This window comes from Neophocaena asiaeorientalis, unplaced genomic scaffold (genome assembly GCF_003031525.2).
Source record: "Neophocaena asiaeorientalis asiaeorientalis breed wild unplaced genomic scaffold, Neophocaena_asiaeorientalis_V1.1 scaffold230, whole genome shotgun sequence".
NCBI classification, from domain to species: domain Eukaryota; kingdom Metazoa; phylum Chordata; class Mammalia; order Artiodactyla; family Phocoenidae; genus Neophocaena; species Neophocaena asiaeorientalis.
The window spans coordinates 10,766,677-10,786,296 of record NW_020175186.1 but is presented as its reverse complement, the minus strand read 5'-3'; the positions used below and the strand labels follow the sequence as shown (position 1 = coordinate 10,786,296).

The following is a 19,620-nucleotide window of genomic DNA, read 5'->3' as shown; positions in this document are numbered from 1 at the left end:
TATAAGCGGTACAAGGGGGTAAGCGGGGAAGGGGGGATTAATTGGGAGACTGGGACATTGACATATACACACTACTATATGTAAAAAAAATAACTAATAAGGACCTACAGTATAGCACAGGGAACTCTATTCAATACTCTGAAATGGTCTGTATGGGAAAAGAATCTAAAAAAGAGTGGGTATATGTATATGTATAACTGATTCACTTTGCTGTACACCTGAAACTAACACAACATTGTAAATCAACTATACTCCAATAAAAATTTTTAAAAATTTACCTAGTAGTTCATAATCTGTTGGTGATGTAATGACGTCTCCCACAGGGATTATATATATGTTGGTTTCTCTTTAAATGTCTAAAAAGTTTTGCTTGATTTTTTTTCTGTTAGTATTGTTATTTATGTCATCGTTATTATAAATTGACTGTTATTCTACTTTGCCTTCTGCCTCAAATTCCACTGTCTATTATCCCAATTTTTAAAAATGTATTCTTTCATTAAAAATTACTTTTATTTATGTCTCTTGTACACAGTAAATTATCAGATTTGGGTTTTTAATTCAAACTGAGTTTTTGCCTACCTAATAAGAAGTACTCAATGAATATTTTAAAGTGATATTTAACCTTGCTAAATTCCTTTTTGTCTTTTATTTTGTTTTAGGTGGGCCATAAAACATGAAGGGACTGGTAAGCCAGGCCAGTGGAAACATTCCAGAGTTGAAAATCCTCTCTGGAATAAGCTTACCTACATGTGGCCAGTCCTTCCCAGTGGCCAACTTAATGAGGTTGTACTGCTTAGTATAAGACATCGTTGTTGAGCCTTATTTTAAGTCCCAGTATGTGGTCAATGTGTGTGAAAATTTCCATGAAGTTTTTGATTTGCAGTTGTTAGGTGCAAGTGATCAATTGATGCTGTTGTTCTATCAATTAATTAGAAAGATGCATTTAAGTCATCCAATATGGAATGGATATGGAGTTTATTTCTTCTTCTAGTCTGTCATATTTTGCTTTATATATTTTGAAATTTAGTTCTAGACACACACATGTTCAGAAATATTATATCACCCTGATGAATTGAAACTTTTATCATTATGTAGACTCTCTCTAGCTCTAGTAAAATTTTCAGTTATCCAATACAAATAGAAATATATCAGCTTTTGTTGTTGTTGTTATTTGCCTTATATATCTTCTTTCTATCCTTTTACGTTTTATATTTGTATACTCTTCTGTTTTAGGGGGACTCTCCAGTAATCAGCATATAGTTAATTTTTAAAAATGGTCAGACAATCTTCATTTCTAAACCAAGGGATTTAGTCTTTTCTATCTATTGTAATGACATATATATTTGGATTATTATTTGCTTTTTTCTCTGTTTCATTTTTCACCATTCTTATATTCTTTTAGGTTAATTTTTTTCTTGTATTTTTACCATTTGCTAGATTGGAAATTATATCCTCTATTTCCATTTTTTTTTGTTATTACTTTGAACATTTTAGCTTGCATATGTAGATGATCAAAATCTAAAGTTAACCAATATACTTACTCTTATCTTAAATAATTGAGAACATTAGAATGCTTTAACATCAGTTGTCTGATTTGTAACTTATACACTATTATTGTCATCTATTTTATTCTTATCTTTAAAAAATTTCCACAAGATATTAACATTGTTGTATGTGGTTAATATTAATTTAGATTTACTCCTAATTTTTTCTCTTTCTTCTTTTAAGTCCTTGTTATATCTCAGTCCTTCTAGCTGGGGTTACTTTCCTTTTGCCTAGTATACCCTTCTTTTAGTTTTTGGTAGCAAACAGTTTTTACTTAGATTACTTAAAAATTTATTTTTAATTTTACTTTTACTAAGTGAACTTAGTCTTTTATTTTGCCCTCATTCACATAGGGTATTTTCACTTAGCAAACTGAAGATAACATCACTGACTTTGCTGTTTTTGAGGAGTCAGCTATAATTCTGAATATTCTTCTTTTGAAGGTAATCTGTCTTTTCTCCCTGACTGCTTTTAAAATCTTCTCTTTTCTTTGAGTCTCTTCAGTTTTTTTATTTTTCCTGCTCAAGGTTCTTGAATCTGTGGATTGATATCTTGCATCATTTCTGAAAAATTATCACCCATTATCTCTTCAAGTATTACCTCTCTTATCCCCTCTGTTCTTTATAGAAAACTCTGGTTAGGTGTATGCTAGACCTTCTCATTTTGACCTTCTTGTCTCTTAACCTCTCTTTTATATTTTCCGTTTCCTTGCCTCTTTATGATGTATTTTTGGATCATATTTTGAGACATTTCTTTCAGATTATTAATTTTCTCTTAATCTTTATCTAATATGCTTTAAACTGCAAGTGAGGTCAGCCCATGGTATGAATTCTCAATGAAGGTTATTTTTTCTTCCACACAGAGAAAATGTTTGAGTTGGTCTATTTTACTTGCAACCACTGAGAGTTATTGTCTCTGACTTGCCTTTTCAATGAAATTTATCCTTTTGTTGTTCTTGTTTTATGAGAGGAGAGGGTCTACTGTTAGAATTCCCACCTTGGCTGGGCCTTGAAATTTGTCTTCTGCACCCTTCCCCTCAAGACCATGGAAACAGAAGTTTGCTGGGTTTGGAAAATTCCCTCAAGATAAGATCCAGCTTCAGCATTCTGTTTACCTCTCTGGGTCTCTAGTATATCTTGCTTTATTGCTAGGTCAGTGATATGTTCCAAAAGATTTTTTAAAAATATTTTATCCTGGGCTTCCCTGGTGGTGCAGTGGTTGAGAGTCTGCATGCTGATGCAGGGGACACAGGTTCATGCCCCGGTCTGGGAAGATCTCACATGCCATGGAGTGGCTGGGCCCGTGAGCCATGGCTGCTGAGTCTGCACATCTGGAAAAAAAAAAAAAAAATATATATATATATTTTTTTTAATCCTGATTTTTTTAGTTGTTTTGTCAAATTTTCTGGTCTCAATCAAGTTTTTTCTTTCCCCTTAAATCACAATTATCTATGTGTCCTCAGTGATTGAATCAATGAGTCTCATCACTTTAAGGGAAGGACAGATAGAGTCATTCCAGCTGAAACCAAGAATTCATTGTTTAGAGCCTCAAATATGCCCTAATATTTAGACTGTAGTGATGCAACAGTCTAGAAATCTGAGGCTTTTTTATTTAGAGAGAGAAATGAGATCTTCAAAATACCAGAGGCTGTGGTTTGGGTAGCCTGAGCCAGTGGCTAGATGAATTATATGCCTAAAACTCAGGGTTTGCAGCACAGTGAGAGCCAACATAGAGCCAGGGGTGGAGAGGTGGCACAGAGACAAATAGGCCCAGCATAGGCCAAGAAAAAAAACTGTGAGTTGTGCTAATTGTAGGCTTTTCTTCAGAGGTTTAGGAAGGCTAAAACCTAGAGAGCAGAAAGGATAACTTACTTCTCAGCTGGAGGTGAACAGGTATCAGCAGGTTGCCCAGTATCCAAAGAGGAGAAGAGCACATCCTTAGAGATCTTTGAGTGTCAAGGACAAGTACCACATATAGACCATGAACCCTTTTCCCCAGTGGTTTATAGTTTATTGAACTTTCATCTATGCCCAGAAACCACATTGAGGCAGGGGAAAGGAAGGGTATATCCTTGAAAAGAAATAAGAGTTCTGGTAAGAAGTTTGAACATTTAATTTGATTCAATATGTATCCAAAAGTACAGAGCTAAAAACTAGACAAAAAGGCTTTTCCAAATTGGCAGAAATGGGGACACTTCCAATTGGAATATTAAGTTTCCCGCCCGCCTGGAAGTGGACAGGGATGCCTCATAAGGAAGTGTACTTTCTTATACACGGAAAGAGAACAATTTATAATTATTGTAGACTTCACAGATATTGTGCTTACATTTTTTTCAACCTCAGTATACAGGTAAAGTAATTCAGTTAACTAATTAATTGACTTAAATGATGAATGGTAATTGTATTAGGAAATCTAACTTAACCATATTCCTTTTAACATTTACCTTTTAAAACAATAACATTTTTGCTAATAGTTTAGAATTTGCCAACTAAATGATCTTAGGAATGAAAATGGATTGCCCCACAGTTCTCTAGCCATTCAAACAGAACAGTAGCTTTTAGTGAAATCGTTAATAAGTCACTGTACTCCAACAAAACCCTGGCTTTGACCTGTAAACTAAACAGAAAAGACTAAGGCACTAAATAAACTAAAGTGAGGAAAATGGACCATGTATTTCAAAATGACTCAGCCTAAGGATCCTCTTATTTCTTGAAATGTTTGAGGAAGAGAAGAAAACACTTACCAAGCAGAGAACAGAGATAGTTCTCATTCCAGTTCAATGCACTCTACTTGACTTCAAGTCTGGATTCATCTTATGTAAAGGAACCGTATTTTCTTCCAGCCCCACTTCCACGTAATTGACTTTTTAAGCAAAAAGATGATTTTATCTATGTGTAATTAAGCACAATTAACTTTTTCTTAGAAAGACTTTACATATAAATAGTCTGATTTAGGAATTAGGAAATGTGATATTCATATTGTGGGATTCAGAACCCTTTGATCACTATAAGCATATATGTTAATTTTATTCCAGATTTAATCTACCAACTTTATTACTTATCTAACCACTATTTATTATATATTTAGGCAATACAGACAAAGCCAAAATGGAGACAGACATTGTCCCTACCTTCATGGAGCTTACAGTTTAAGAAGTATAGGCTGTGTGTCAAAAAGGAAGGAACCAGAAAAGGACAAAGGCAGACTCTGTGAATAAAGGACAAAGAAGGGAGAGAAAGAAGAACTCACAGAAAAAGTTTGGTGTCCCATCTCAAGGCTGTTTGCTGAGCCAGTTTATTCAGCCAGAGAGTTAGTATGAGGAAAGTTAGCTAGGCTGATTTTCTGAATGGGCTTGAAAATTAAGTCAAACTATTGAATCTAAAAAAATTATCTAAGAAACACTATCCTGAGTGAGATTCAAAATCTTCTGCTAATTCCTTGACTAGAACTTTTCAAAAGAGAATGATGACCAAGGGAAGATTTCAGGAAATATGTATAATGAGAATTTTTTGTGTGGTGACTCAGAGTACATTAATACCAAACTATTTACCTCTCTCAGTGGTGGCAGCTGATTTCACCTTTTTCTCCTTGTTAAATATTATTCATTCTAAAAGGCAATTGATGTTATGTTTTATGAGCAAATAAGATTTCATGTATCTTGGTACATCAGTATTTTTAAAATATGTTAAAACCTCCTAAAACCACAAGATGAATGAATTATTTTGGTTAATTCTGTGACTAACTTCACTGGAATAATTTCTAGAAACTCAGGTTCTCACCCTTATGGGAAAAGTCATAAATTGAGAAGTTGTACTTCTTAACATTTAATGGTAAAATGCAATGGATTTTCATATTCGAGGATGAAATCATTGCAAAAAGTAAATCTAAAGAGACTTAAAATTTTAGAATGAGCCACTGGATAGTGATTTTAATCTCTCTAAATTACTGAAGTAAAATATATCTATTTGGAGGGGCCCATGTTAAACAAAGCATGTTAAAAGTACATATTTTATTAATCTGTTAAGAGATGATGATAGCTAGCTGTCAGTATAAAGGGAGGAAAAGGAGATGTAGAAAGGCCCGAAAGAAAAAATTGAAGAATCTATTAATTTATTAATAATAAATAGATAAGGGAGGGCCAATTTGACTAAGAAATTTAGGTCACTGGTTAAGAGCTGGACTCCCAAAAGAAGCACAAGCTGCCTCTGGTTGTGAGAGAGAGATGAAAAAGAAAAAGCAGAATTATCAATGTAAGGGAGCACCACAGCTCATCAAAGGTCTGCTGACCATGCAGCTGTGCCATGGCATAGTGTGAACACGTAGAAAACCAAAATGAAATGAATGGGAACATTAGGATTCCAATGGAGAAAATGGAAGGAAAGGAAACAGCACTCCAGGCAGTTTAATCCATGTTTTTATTGTCCTTCATTATCCTGACACCATATTTCTCTATTTCTATGAAAGACAATGTAAAAGTGCCTTAAACATTAGAACAAGGTTTGAGGTAGCTTGAAAGAACTGCCAGTGATAGCTCATACATTTGGAAAGTTTTGAAACCCATGATAATTTTTCATCTCTTTGGATTGAGTTTCTGTGATGTCATGGAGAAGACTCTTGGCCTTCATTCATCTAACTGGAACGCAAAGGAAGCCATCTGAAATCAGCAGTGCTGCGGTGGTGTTAAAGCCACTGTCTGCAGTGGTTACCACCTGTTATGAGACAAGTTTAGTAAGTGAAAGGATCTAAAAATAACTAGGGGCTAAGATAGCACATTTCAGATAAATTCATCAGAGTTATGGCATGTTTAGGATATTGAAAAACAACCTTAGTACTGCATCTTAACTCTATGAACTCAGACTGACTTCTCACAGACTAAGCTCAAGGGAGAATTGCCTTTCCCTTCCGTGGTTCCGAAAGAAAGAAAAAGGGGAAATATTAGCTATTTTACACCAAGATGTCAATGTGACAGTCATTTTTTTATTTTTAATAAATCTATTTATTTATTTTTGGCCGAGTTGGGTCTTTGTTGCTGCGCTTGGGCTTTCTCTAGTTGCAGCAAGCAGGGACTACTCTTCATTGTGGTGCGAGGGCTTCTAATTGCTGTGGCTCTGTTGCAGAGCACGGGCTCTAGGTGTGCGGGCTTCAGTAGCTGTGGCTTGCAGGCTCTAGAGCACAGGCTCAGTAGTTGTGGTGCACGGGCCTAGTTACTCCGCGCCATGTGACATCTTCCCAGACCAGGTCTCGAACCCGTGTTCCCTTCATTGGCAGGCGGATTCTTAACCACTGCACCATCAGGGAAGCCTGTGACAGTCATTTTTTAATGAGAAGACTGTTCTTCTCTTTCTCCTCCACCAATTCAACCCTTGCTACATGATAGTTTGTCTAAAACTAGTACAAATGTTGATTTGCTCTGAATTGCTTAATATTTTTGTTGTGGAAGAATTACAGGTCCGTCTTGAACTTACTTCTTGAAGAATTATACAACTCCACTCCTCCACCACCTCTCATATTAAGTAAAACCCTTATACCCTTATAGGAAAGTTTCAAATGAAAATATACAATGTTTGTCAAAACCTTTGGTATTTCTTCTCAGTAATAATAATAAGGGAAAGTGACCCCATGTTTCTCCATTCATAATAATAGATACATATCTAAATAAATACTACCGTCTGCAGTTTAAATTCCATACAGGTAAAAGGTTCTCAGGGAAGGTCAAGAATACAGTAAAGCTTCATTAATTCAAATTTTGCTTATTTAGAAGTACAATAAGTTAGACTCATGGTATGCCACTATTATGAACACATTTACTAAGCAAAATATTATACAAAAATTATAAAGGAAAAAACATTAGACTGAAAAACACTCACTCATGAGAGTTTTAAACATTTATTTATGTTGCTTTTCTCCTAATTAAATGAAATTAATGTTATTTACTGACTCATCTTGCAAACAAATTAGAGCATTAGATGCCATTTCAGAAGATTTAATCTTCACATTCATCAGATATTTTTTATATTTATTTATATTTTTTATATTTATTTATATTTATTTAAAATGGAAATGCATAGAACTGAGATGCTGTGTTTGATGGATAATGAAGTAAATGTGGCAGCAGCAGTGTGAGAGAGAGGAGAGCAGCAGGACATAAGGCCAGAGAGAAGAGAGGGCTACAGATCATGCAGGGCCTTGGGCCATTGTAAGACCTTTGGCTCTTACTCCAAGATGGGAAGCCATTGACAGGTTAGGAGCAGAGAAGTGATATGCTCTGACTGAGTATTAGTAGAATCATTAGGTTAATAGAGCAAAAAGGGGCCAAGGTAGAAGCAGGAATAAGCAGTTATAAGGCTTTTGCAATCTCTAGGTGAGAGAAACTAGTGTCTTTGTCCAGGGTGGTGGGAGTGGAGGTGATGAAGTGTAATTGGGCCCTTGATATATTTTGAAAGTGGAAGCAGGTTCTGCTGATGGATTAAGTTAGAAATAAGTAACAAAATAAATAATTAGAAAAGGCCCTATATTGAGAAATTTGAAAAGATATTTTGACTAACTCATGGGATAATGAAGAAATCCTAATGAAAATTTTAAAAGGAAATATTTAGAACCAAAGAAAAATATGTGAGATGCAGCTAAAGCATACTTGAAGGAAATTTACAACTTTAAATGCTTATATTAAAAGAGAAGAGAGACTAAAATTTAATAATTAAGTATCCAACTCGAGAAGTTAGGAAAATAACAGTAGAATGCACTCAAAGAATTAGAAGGAATTATCAATAGTAAATTAGAGAAATCAATATAACATGTGATAAGTATAAAACAGAACCAACAGTCAAAAAACTGGTTCTTTTAGGGCTTCCCTGGTGGCGCAGTGGTTGAGAGTCCTCCTGCCGATGCAGGGGACGCTGGTTCGTGCCCTGGTCCAGGAAGATCCCACATGCCACAGAGCGGCTGGGCCCGTGAGCCATGGCCGCTGAGCCTGCGCATCCGGAGGCTGTGCTCCGCAACGGGAGAGGCCACAACAATGAGAGGCCTGCATACCACAAAACAAAACAAAACAAAAAACAAAACAAACAAACAAAAAAATTGATTCTTTTAAAATATTAATAAAATGTATATACTTGGCCAAACTGATTAATTTTAAAAAAGCAAAGGTAAATAATATTAGGAACAAAAAAAGATATAAGTATAGATGCGAGAAATTAAGAAAATAATTAAAGGATATTATAAGTAAATTTATGTTAATAAATATTATAACTTAAATAAGTAAAATGGCCAAATTCCTGGACAAAAGTAATTTAACAGAATAGAATCAAGAAGAAATGGAAAGCGTGTATAGTCCAATAATTATAGAAAAAATTAGAATCAGTAGTTAAAAATCTCCCCACAAAGAGAACACCATTACCAAATAGTTTTATTGGCAAATTCTACCAAACATATAAGAAACAAAATTTCAGAATATTACAAAAGAAGTAACACTTCCCACCTCATTTCAGAGGCCAGGATAAACTTAATACCAAACCTTGATGAGGATAGTTTAAGAAAATTACATGTTAGTATCATTTATGGACATACAAGCAAAAATCCTAAGGAAAATATTAGCAAATTAAATACAGCAATCTGTAAAAATGATAATACACTGTGACCAATTTGGATTGATCCAGGAATGCAAGATTAGCTTAAAATTTTTAAAAATTAATGTAACTAATATATAACCAGTGAAAGGATAAATAATAATATGAGCACATCTCAATAAATGTAGGAAAAGGAACTTTACATAACTCAACATACCTTTAAGAAAAAAAATCTTAACAAAATGGGATTGATAGGAAATTACTTAACCTGCTACAGAGTATTACAGTCCTAAACAGACTTTAAAAAAAACTAATTGAGCTGTTTTTTAAATGTATATGACATGGTAAAGGGTGAACAAGAGCCAATTTCCAAAGAAGAATAATAAGGTAAGGGTACTTGCCCTGCCAAATATCAAGATTTACCAGATATAATCAACACAGTATGGTACTGGATAGGGAGAGAGAAATTGACAAATTGAAGAAAATAGAACACACAGAAACAGACCCACACTTAAATGGAGGTGTCATATTTTATAAGATGGTTACTGCAGGTTAATGGGAAAGTAATTGCTGCCAGGACAAAAGAAAGAGAGAGAGAGAGAGAGAGAGAGGGAGAGACAGAGAGAGAGAGACACAGAGAGAGAGAGAGAGACACACACACACAGAGAGAGAGAGAGACACAGAGAGAGAGGAGAGAGAGAGAGAGAGAGACACAGAGAGAGAGAGACACACACACACACACAGAGAGACAGAGAGAGAAAGACACAGAGAGACACAGAGAGAGAGAGGGAGAGAGAGACACACACACAGAGAGAGACACACAGAGAGTGAAACACAGAGAGAGAGAGAGAGAGATGAAAGAAAGAAAGAAAGAAAGAAAGAAAGAAAGAAAGAAAGAAAGAAAGAAAAAGAAAAGAAAGAAAAAGAAAGAAAAAAGGAAGGAAGGAAGGAGGGAAGGAAGAGAAAGAAAGACAGAAGGAAAGAAAGACCTTGGACCTTGCCTAACATCATCTCTGACCATCCCTTCCTTCATTTAATCTCCTTCCACAAATGTCTGTTTCTGTGAATGGCAATACCATTTACCCAGTTGCCCAAGCTACAGACCTGGGAGCCATCCTTGCCTCTTTTTACTCCCTGAACATCATGTTCTATTAATTCTCAAACCTGATACATACACTGTCCCATCCTTTTACCCCTCCTTTACTGCACTAACTCCTACTAAGACTTCCGATCTCTTACATGGCATTTCTGAGTTAGGTTCTACTCAGTGGTCCCATCACACCTTGTACCCTGTTGTTATTATACTCACGTTATTGCAATTGCCAGTTTATTTCTAGGTAAGTTTCTGAGCATCCCCTAGAAATTCCTCGACGATGAGTATCCAGTCTTGTTTATAGTTTTATTTCCAGTATCTAGCACTGTGCCTGGAATATAGGAAACAATTATTAAATATTTGGATAATGCATGAATTAATAAATAAATGTGTGAATGATGGCTACAAAGTAACCAAATTCTACAACTGAAATATTTGAAATTTGTTTAAGCTTTATCATTCACTCATCTCACTCTGTTATTTGAAGTGTTCCCCAAATAGATTTAGTTTAAGACAATATTATTTCGGGTTGTAAAACCACTTTTCATACATTCTTCCTTTCTTCACATAGATTAGAGATATTTTATACAGGAGCAAAAAACATTCCAAATTAATTCAGTTCTGTATTTCCAGAATGATGTTTCTCTGAAAGGGAATAAATCTTCCATGTTGTAACACAGCACAGGTTGTACATACATTTTAAAAATTGCTATCTTTCCTCTTCATTAAAATAAAACGTTAATTAGAATTGTCTGGAACATCTTTAGGTGCCCAATACATGTTTGATGAATGAATAAAATATTAAAGATATAAGCAAGTGTGCTTATTTTTTTATATATAGGAATGACTCTTCCTATTCACTTATTATCAATTTTCTTGTCATTTCTTTCTGAAGGAGTTTGATTGGCCAATAGAAGGGCTGCTTCTTCCAAACGGTCCTCCCATGAAGAAACCCATCTCTAAGACACTGGAGCAATATGTCCCTGTGAGACTCAGAGTTTTGCGGAATGGAGACAAGAACAAAACCAGAGCCCTTATTATAATCAGTCCAGACATCTCACCTAGGCGGAAAATGCAGTAAGAACAACTTGTTCATATTTCGCATCAAGCATACTTTCTAATTTCTACAGATTTTTGTCTTCTTGATTACACATGTTTTTCTGGGGAAATTTTGTGTTTATTCTTTAAAAAGGGCTCCCATATTGATATTTGGAGGTAAAAATAGATACTAAAATTCATTTAGTTTCTATGTTAGGAACTTAATTTGAACACTGGTGATTTAGGCTGGCCATGAGAGAACATGAGTTAGAAATAAGTAGTTCTGATAAAAAAAAGTTTTATGATCAATCTCTATTTTGAATTAGCATTATTGTTTGGGTTTATTAATGTGTTTTGAAATAAATGAGCTCATAAATTGCTTCTTAAATCTAATTTTGTAATTTCTTATTTAAGTTATTATTTACTTTGTTATTATTTACATTATTTAAGTTATTACACACAATTATTTACATTTAGATCTTTGGAATATTTAATGAACAAATATAGTTCTCAAAATATAACTTTACATAATCTATATCCTTGCCTTGGAATAACATTTTAAAAGTTTACCATCCTAGAAAAGCATCCATCTGCCCTTTAGCTTACGTTATGAGGTTGGAATAAAATCTTCCCAAACACCCAGTATTTCTGCAACATTGGAGAAAGTCACCTGCTGTATTTTCATTACATTTTATGACAAAAGGAATCATAGATCAGGGCAAAACTCTGATGTAAAGAATGAATTAAACACATTGTTTCTCATATTATTAGCTGTGATATTACCTCTTGACCTTTCTTTTGAGATGTTTAGAATATTTGAGGCTGCTGATAATAGTTTAATATTACTTTCTTCACATTGATTAAATATACTTCATACATCACTGAACAATGAGTAACATTCAGATCGGCTGTCCACTGAACTGCCTATAAAGATGATAAAGTAAAAAATTAATCTTCAAAGTAAAGTCAACCCTGAAATTGAAATCTTTGACGCATACATTTCATAATTAGCTCATTCTACTAGACGTAAAATGTGAGGGTAATGCCCTTAAAGTAGTATATGACTTTTTTTTTAACATGCAAAATTAACAAGTAATTTCTGTCCCTTCCTATCTTTATGTGTCTCAAAATTATATAGAGATTTAATCTGATCAATTTATGTTTTAAAATGCATGATTCAATCAGGTAATCCAAATGTAATTTGAGAGATTTGTTAATTTGGACAGCTATTCTAGTAGAGAGTATGTGAAACTCTCTGCTAAGTTCATGGAACAGTGTGTCCTGGTTAATCAAATATTCATTTTGTTCTCTACATGAATTAATTATTCCCAAATAATTAAAATACGCTGGCATACATTTGACATCAAAACTCTACTAAATATAGTTTAATTTTTCTTGGCTGATTCAGAAAATTTTCTACAGGATCATCAGTAGCATTCCCCACACCTTTCCCCCAATCTTTCTGTAAGTACTGGTAACAGAAGATTTAAATAGGGAGTGTTTTGGCTAACATTACATTTGAGCACTATATTTTTCATTTAATAAAATATAAAGATTCTAAAAATACACAATTCTTTCTTACTTGAAAATCTGAATGATGTATATTCCAATTATTTTTCTATGATCGTCATTAATTTTTTATTAAAAACGTTTTTAGGTTTGGATTGATAACTGAAACAGTATCTGAGTAATATACGAATAAACATATAAATATGAACAGTATATGAATAAAACATCAACGGCAAAATGAATGTAATCTCTGCATTTTCTTCAAAGTTGATAAATTCACATCTCAGAGTGTTCAACATTATTGGAAAAGGATTCAGATATTGAAAATTTATTTTCTTGTATAAATTGTTCATAGTATAAATGTTTGTGAAGTTTAATATTTAATTGTGATAGTATTTGAAATCCTATTTTTTTAAGAAAGGCATTTTTTTAGAGTAAATAATGATAAATTAAAACCACGATTTATTCACATACTTAAACAAGCTGAATGATAATTGACAATGTACACTGCCATATCAATCAAATCTTGGATCATTTTTTTCAGAAATGTTGACACTGAAAGGAAAGGGAATGTGAAAAATTATGTCACTAAATATTCTGAAACAGAAACAAACCAGACTGGATTTCACCAACTTTTGGAGAGGTAAATACTACCCTAAATGCAAAGGTATATTCCATTCAAGTGCCTGAATGATTATAACACAAAATACATATGTATCTATATAAGAAAACAATTGTTAATATAGTGATTCTGGAGTTTTTAATCTGTGAAATATGTAAGCTATAAGTACATGATACCAATGCTAATTAATATGTTTTTCCCCAAAATTTCTAGGTCTGGTGGTTTCCCCTAGCTTCTGAACTACAAACTCTGTAAATGTAAATTATCCCCATTAAAAAATATATATTTCACAATTTTACAGCACTTTGGTTTGAATTTGTTTGAACTGAGGGCAGGATATTTACCTACTTTAAATCAATTTTTAAATGTCACTAATCTATACCATATTTTTATTATACATTATTATAATAAAAATTTTTATTATACATTATTATAATAAAAATTATTTATAATTTATAATTACATTATAATTTTTCTTTTCATCAATATTTTCCTACCCAAACAAGATTTATTCCCATAGAATTTGATAGCTGTTCAAAAGTAGAGCACCTGGTATAAACTTTTTCACAAAATATGTCTTGCTGAATATGAGAGTGTAGTTTTATAGAATTTAAGGAAAATTATGCTATCCTTTAGTAATTTAATCATTCACTTTAGACGGTTTTGAGGATCTTTTGTTGTTGTTGATTCTTCCATCTGCAAAGCTGAAGGGAGACCTAACAGCATAACAAGACCCATTTAAAAATAATAGATATAGACCGTTTTTGTTGATATTTAAATCTGCAGGAAACATGGAGCGTTGGAAAAACCAGTCCTGAGAGAACAAAGTCAGAGATAAGACTCTGCTTTTCTGGATACTCTGTAAATCCAAGCCACATGGTTATCAGTCCTAACTCTTGGTGTGAGGGTCAAAGGACTTCATGTCTAGGACCCTTGCCCCCATGTACTGGGTTGGCCAAAAAGTTTGTTTGCATTTTTCTGTAACATCTTGAGGAAAGACCCGAGTGAACTTTTTTGGTCAACTCAGTAACAGAAATCCTGAACGGCTCACTCAGTGTCTCAGCCTCAGTTTCTTCCCTGTTATTCTATGATGATGCCCTCTCAGGAGGCCATATGATGTAGTAAAAGACCCAGAGAGTTTTAGGTTTGAATTTCAGCTTTTGTACTCACTAGCTTTGTGACCTTGGGCAAGGAACTTAATCTCCAGGCTCAGTTTCCTTATCTGTAAAATGGGCTTCTCAGAAAGGGTGTGAGAATTAAACGCGAGAGTAGACATGAAGTGCTTGCAGTGCGTGATCCATTTTAATAATGTGTTGCTGACTTATATGTGTCAGGTGCTTTACAGGTATTCACACATTTAATCTGTAAGATATCCCTAGGAGATAAGTACTGTTACATCTCCCTTTTACTGATGGGGAAAATGAGGCTCAGAGAAGTTAAGTAACTTCTCCAAGGTTGCACAGCCAGTACATGAGAGGGCTAGAGTTTGAACCCAGGCAATTTGACCACAGAGTACACATTCCTTATTAGGCACTTAAGAGCCAGTTCTTTTCTTCTCTCTCCATTGATGTTGGCTGGCACATGAGCTAGTTAGAGGAATTCAATACAGAGGAAACAGCTTATCCCGTTCTCTCCAACCCACCTACATGGGCCAGCTGAATTCAGCACTATTAAAATAGGGTTTCCACAGAACTTGTTGGAAAAGTTCCTGATACGAGTCTACTATTTGTACCCTAAAAATACTGTGCAATATTAAGGGTCTGGGCTAGTAACAGGTAACAACTTAGTAAACTACTTCCTATATATGAAATTTGAAGTTTTAAGAGTTACTGAAGACAGGGTGATTCTGTAGATGAAGTTAAGGAATATATGCCTGGTGGTAGCTACATCAAACTAAAGATGTGTTCTTCAGTGGTTGCTTACGTTTTGCCAGTGTAGCCAGTGCAAAGATAACTCTTCTAAAGCACAGTAGTGAATTTAGATCTGAATTTTAGCATCTACTGTTGGATTTGCATTTCCGAAAAGAAAAGAAGTATGAAAAAATAAAATAAATAAAAAATAAAATAAAATAGGTGTCCAAAAAAAGAAGAAAGAAAAATCCACCAGCTTCCCCTTCACTTTACTCTCCCACTTGTCCTAAAACTGGTTACTCCCATAGTCCAAAATTCTCCGAGGAAAATGTGAGTGGGATCAGATTATCATGATTGTAACTCTCCTTAGGTCATGCTTGGATTTGGGGTGAGTAGCAGGAATTGGGTTGGGTCTTTGGGCAGCATCCAGAGAGAATTAAGCCAATCTTCTGGTTGGGGCTCAATTCTCTTACAGTTCTCCCTCCCACCCGCCCCGCAATACCTCCACCCGACAATTCCTATGGATGAGAAACCCAGTCCAGTTCTCACCAGCCCATCAGCTTTCAGAGTTGTGACAGGAGAGGGAGAGACTTAATTCCCACTGGCTTATTTCCTTCTAAGACCTCTCAGAAAAATGGAGGGCCTAATTACCTGCTCGATTGCTTTTGGCCATCTAAGGTAATAAAATTGAGAAGTATTTTTCATACAGCTGAGTCTTCTTGATGAGCATAAAGTCACTTCTAACTCATTTACTACAGACAGTACATTCTAATATAAAACAGCATTCTTTAGGACACGACCCATCACTCTGTTTAGCTCTACTTCCTCTTCCCCAGAATTCCACCTCTTTACCTCTACCCTGAACTGACTATATAGATTCCAGCCTCTCCACCTCCAGCCCATCTTGCACATTTCTGACAGTTAACTTTCTAAAAAGCAGATCTGCCAACACCATACCGCTACTATAATTCCTTCAATGACTTCCTGATACTTAACGAGTTAAAGGCCACGTTCATTAGTCTGGCATCCTAAGTGCTTTCAGTTGGTTTCCATCTTTTTTACCAGCTTCATCTGGCTCTACCTCTTGTCCACAAACTCAGCTCCAGCCATATAAAACTTCTCTAAGTCCTGACCCTACTTGGTGAACTCTGGTTTATTCATCAAGGCCCACCCCGAATGTTACTTCCTTACCTGAGGCTTCCCTGGAAGAATTCATTGTTTTTCCCCTGTGTCCTCACGTCCCTGGCCAGGTGCCTGTGACAGCACCCACTAGTTCATATCACACTTCAGTTGCTGACTAGTATCTCCCCGCTACTAGAGAAGGAGCCCTTCAGGAAACAAGGAAACTGTATCGTTCATCTCAATATCCACAGGGCTGGCCCAGAGCTTGTTTGAGGGGAAAAAAATCACTGTTTAATGTTTAACCTGGCAAAAATTTCCTATTTGAAAGGGAGTTAAAGAGCTATATATAGGGATCACTTCTGGTGGAGAGAGATGAGGAACTGCTGGGTGATGGATGTAACTTTGGAGAGAGTAGAACTTCAACAGCAAAAGCTGAGGAAGGTGTTTAATGTAGAAGGGAGAACAAGAGAAAAGGCACACAAATAGGAAAGTAGGGGCATACTGAGGAGTGAAAAATAAATAATAATGTGGGTTTTTTTTTATTTGTTGATCATGCTTGGTACTGTGCTAAGCATGTTTCATAATCAACCCTTTATCTTCACAGCAACCTTGAAAGGTAAGAAATTTAGGCTTAGAGAGCTTAAATAATTTGCCCAGTCTTACAACTTGGAGAGGGAGAATGAGACGCAAAAGGGGGCTGCTGGTTTCCAGAGCCAAGCTCTTGACTATCCCACAGTCCTGCTGAGCTAGTTGTTGTTAATGATCCAGGCCCATGATTTCTTTTATTTCCTCTCTTCTCTGCTGGAAACTTTGCATGTGCAAGGTCAATTTTTGTGTCTCTTATTACAGGTGCACTGAAATTTTAAATTTACCTTCTGCAGCTCGGAGATTGTTCAGTGAAAAGGGGAAGGAGATCTTTGCCCTAAAAGACCTTCAAAGAGATGAACTGGTAAAGACATGAGTGTGAAACTGGAAATATTAATATATTGATACTACTAAAAGGAAAGTGTTTTTAAATATAAGACTTCAAGCACCATTTTTTTCCTGTTATTTTTTCTCAGAATTATCCTAATTCAGCAACCATCAGAAAGTAATAAGAATAGCTGATTGTTGAGCGCTTACTATGTGTCAGGCATGATTTTCAGGGCTGTATGTAATAGAACTCATTTAATGCTCATCACAACCTCTGTTATAAATGAGGGCAGAAACTGGAGAGGACCACATTATTAACCACTTGTGGTTTCTGCCCTATTCTTTTTTTTTTGCGGTACACGGGCCTCTCACCGTTGTGGCCTCTCCCGTTTTAGAGCACAGGCTCCGGACGCGCTTTTTTTTTTTTTTTTTTTTTTTGCCCTACTCTTTTAAGGGGGTAGATTCTGTATTCTTTTCAAGGCCTTCAAAATGTAGTTATTTAATGATTTTTTACTAAATGATTATTTTACCTTTTCAGAAAAAAATAATCATATCTAGTTTTTCACACACTCTATTTGGGAGGCTGGAGAAGGCTGAGAAGTGGAAGGACTTTAGCTGCCCAGCCTTTCCCCCAACTTATGGAATTTACGGTATCAGCTTGAGAAGAAAACCTGCCTTGATTGATGCCTGAAATTCTTTGAACAGAGAACCAAGCTTGTACCAAATTATCAGAACTTGACTCAGACTCTGAATGTAAAGACCCCTTGAAAGAGTCTTAAACCCAAGTACCAGTGACTAATAGCAGAGGCAGCATGGCAGAGTGGAGACCCCCTGTTCTTGGAGTCTGGTACTGTTGTTGTTTTTCTAAAATGTATTTTTATTTATTTATTTTTATTTTTGGCTGCATTGGGTCTTTGTTGCTGCACTTGGGCTTTCTCTAGTTGTGGCGAGTGGGGGCTACTCTTCATTAGGGTGCGCGGGCTTCTTATTGCAGTGGCTTCTCTTGTTGCGAAGCATGGGCTCCAGGCGTGCGGGCTTCAGTAGTTGTGGCTCACGGGCTCAGTAGTTGTGGCTTGTGGGCTCTAGAGCACAGGCTCAGTAGTTGTGACCCACGGGCTTAGTTGCTCCATGGCATGTGGACTGTTCCCGGACCAGGGCTTGAACCTGTGTCCCGTGCATTGGCAGGTGGATTCTTAACCACTGCACCACCAGGGAAGCTCTAGACGGTGTTTTGAATTCTAATTCTATCACTGCCAAGTTTTCTGTTTGTTTGATTTTAATATTTTTGTTTTTCCTGCTGTGCTTATTCACTGTGTTATTTTAGAAAGAATTTAAGGTAGATGCATTAAAACATATGACACAAAAAGGTAAATTTAACTTAAAGATAAGTCAATGAGGTCACCAGGGCTAAGCGAGTATGTGTAAAAGGAGGATGAGATGGACCCAGGAGTGATTGTTATACGGACCAACATATTTGCTAGAAATGAATCTGTCAACTGTTCTGAGCCACCAACATGAGGATTGAAACATGAACAGTTATGTGATTAAGTATGTCCATGAGAGAAAAAGAACCCTATTGATCAGAAAGAAGATATTTTTGAGAAAGTTTTCCCTGGGTCCACATACAAAGTATGTATGTAATGATCAGTCAGTGGCCCAAAAAAAAGGCAACATTGAGTGTCTTTTTCTTTTTACCGAGTCTTTCTCAATATATTACTCTACTTTTTCCTCACGTCAAAGAAATATGTATTTATTTAAGGACATTTAGGAAGTACCTATAATCAAAATCAAGAAGAAAAAGTATCATCCATAATTTCAGCATCTAGAAATATCCACATTAACATTTTGCTACATATACTGCAAGTTCATTTATACCAGTGGTTGTCAGAGTTTTCTGTAAAGTGTCAGATAGTTAATATTTACAGACCATATGGTATCTATTGAAACATCAGCTCTGCCATTGTAGCACGAAAACATTCACAGATAACATGCAAATGAGTGGGCATAGCTGTATTCCAATAAAACTTTATTTACAAGAACTGGCAATCGGTGAGATTTGATCCTCAGCCATAGTTTACGAACCCCCAATTTTTTTTCAGTGTTTAACTTTTAATTTTTAAATTTTTTAACATCTTTATTGGAGTATAATTGCTTTACAATGTTGTGTTAGTTTCTGCTGTATAAAAAAGTGAATCAGCTATATGTATACATATATCCCCGTATCCCCGCCCTCTTGCATCTCCCTCCCACCCTCCCTATCCCACCCCTCTAGCTGGTCACAAAGCACCAAGCTGATCTCCCCATGCGATGCAGCTGCTTCCCACTAGCTATTTCACATTTAAACCCCTGATTTATACCCACTTA

The 19,620-nt window shown here is 35.5% G+C and overlaps 1 protein-coding gene across 1 annotated transcript in view; it reads left to right on the top strand.

Annotated features, from left to right (window-relative positions):
* The window catches only part of LOC112412883 (uncharacterized), a gene marked incomplete at its 5' end in the record, with an annotated part of 237,774 nt that overhangs the window by 144,283 nt on the left and 73,871 nt on the right, over positions 1–19,620 (top strand). Inside the window, 3 exons of the mRNA XM_024764620.1 lie at positions 660–783; positions 11,099–11,280; positions 17,194–17,293. Of these exons, the coding sequence (XP_024620388.1) occupies positions 660–783; positions 11,099–11,280; positions 17,194–17,293 (406 nt within the window). The remainder of the gene's footprint in view (positions 1–659; positions 784–11,098; positions 11,281–17,193; positions 17,294–19,620) is intronic.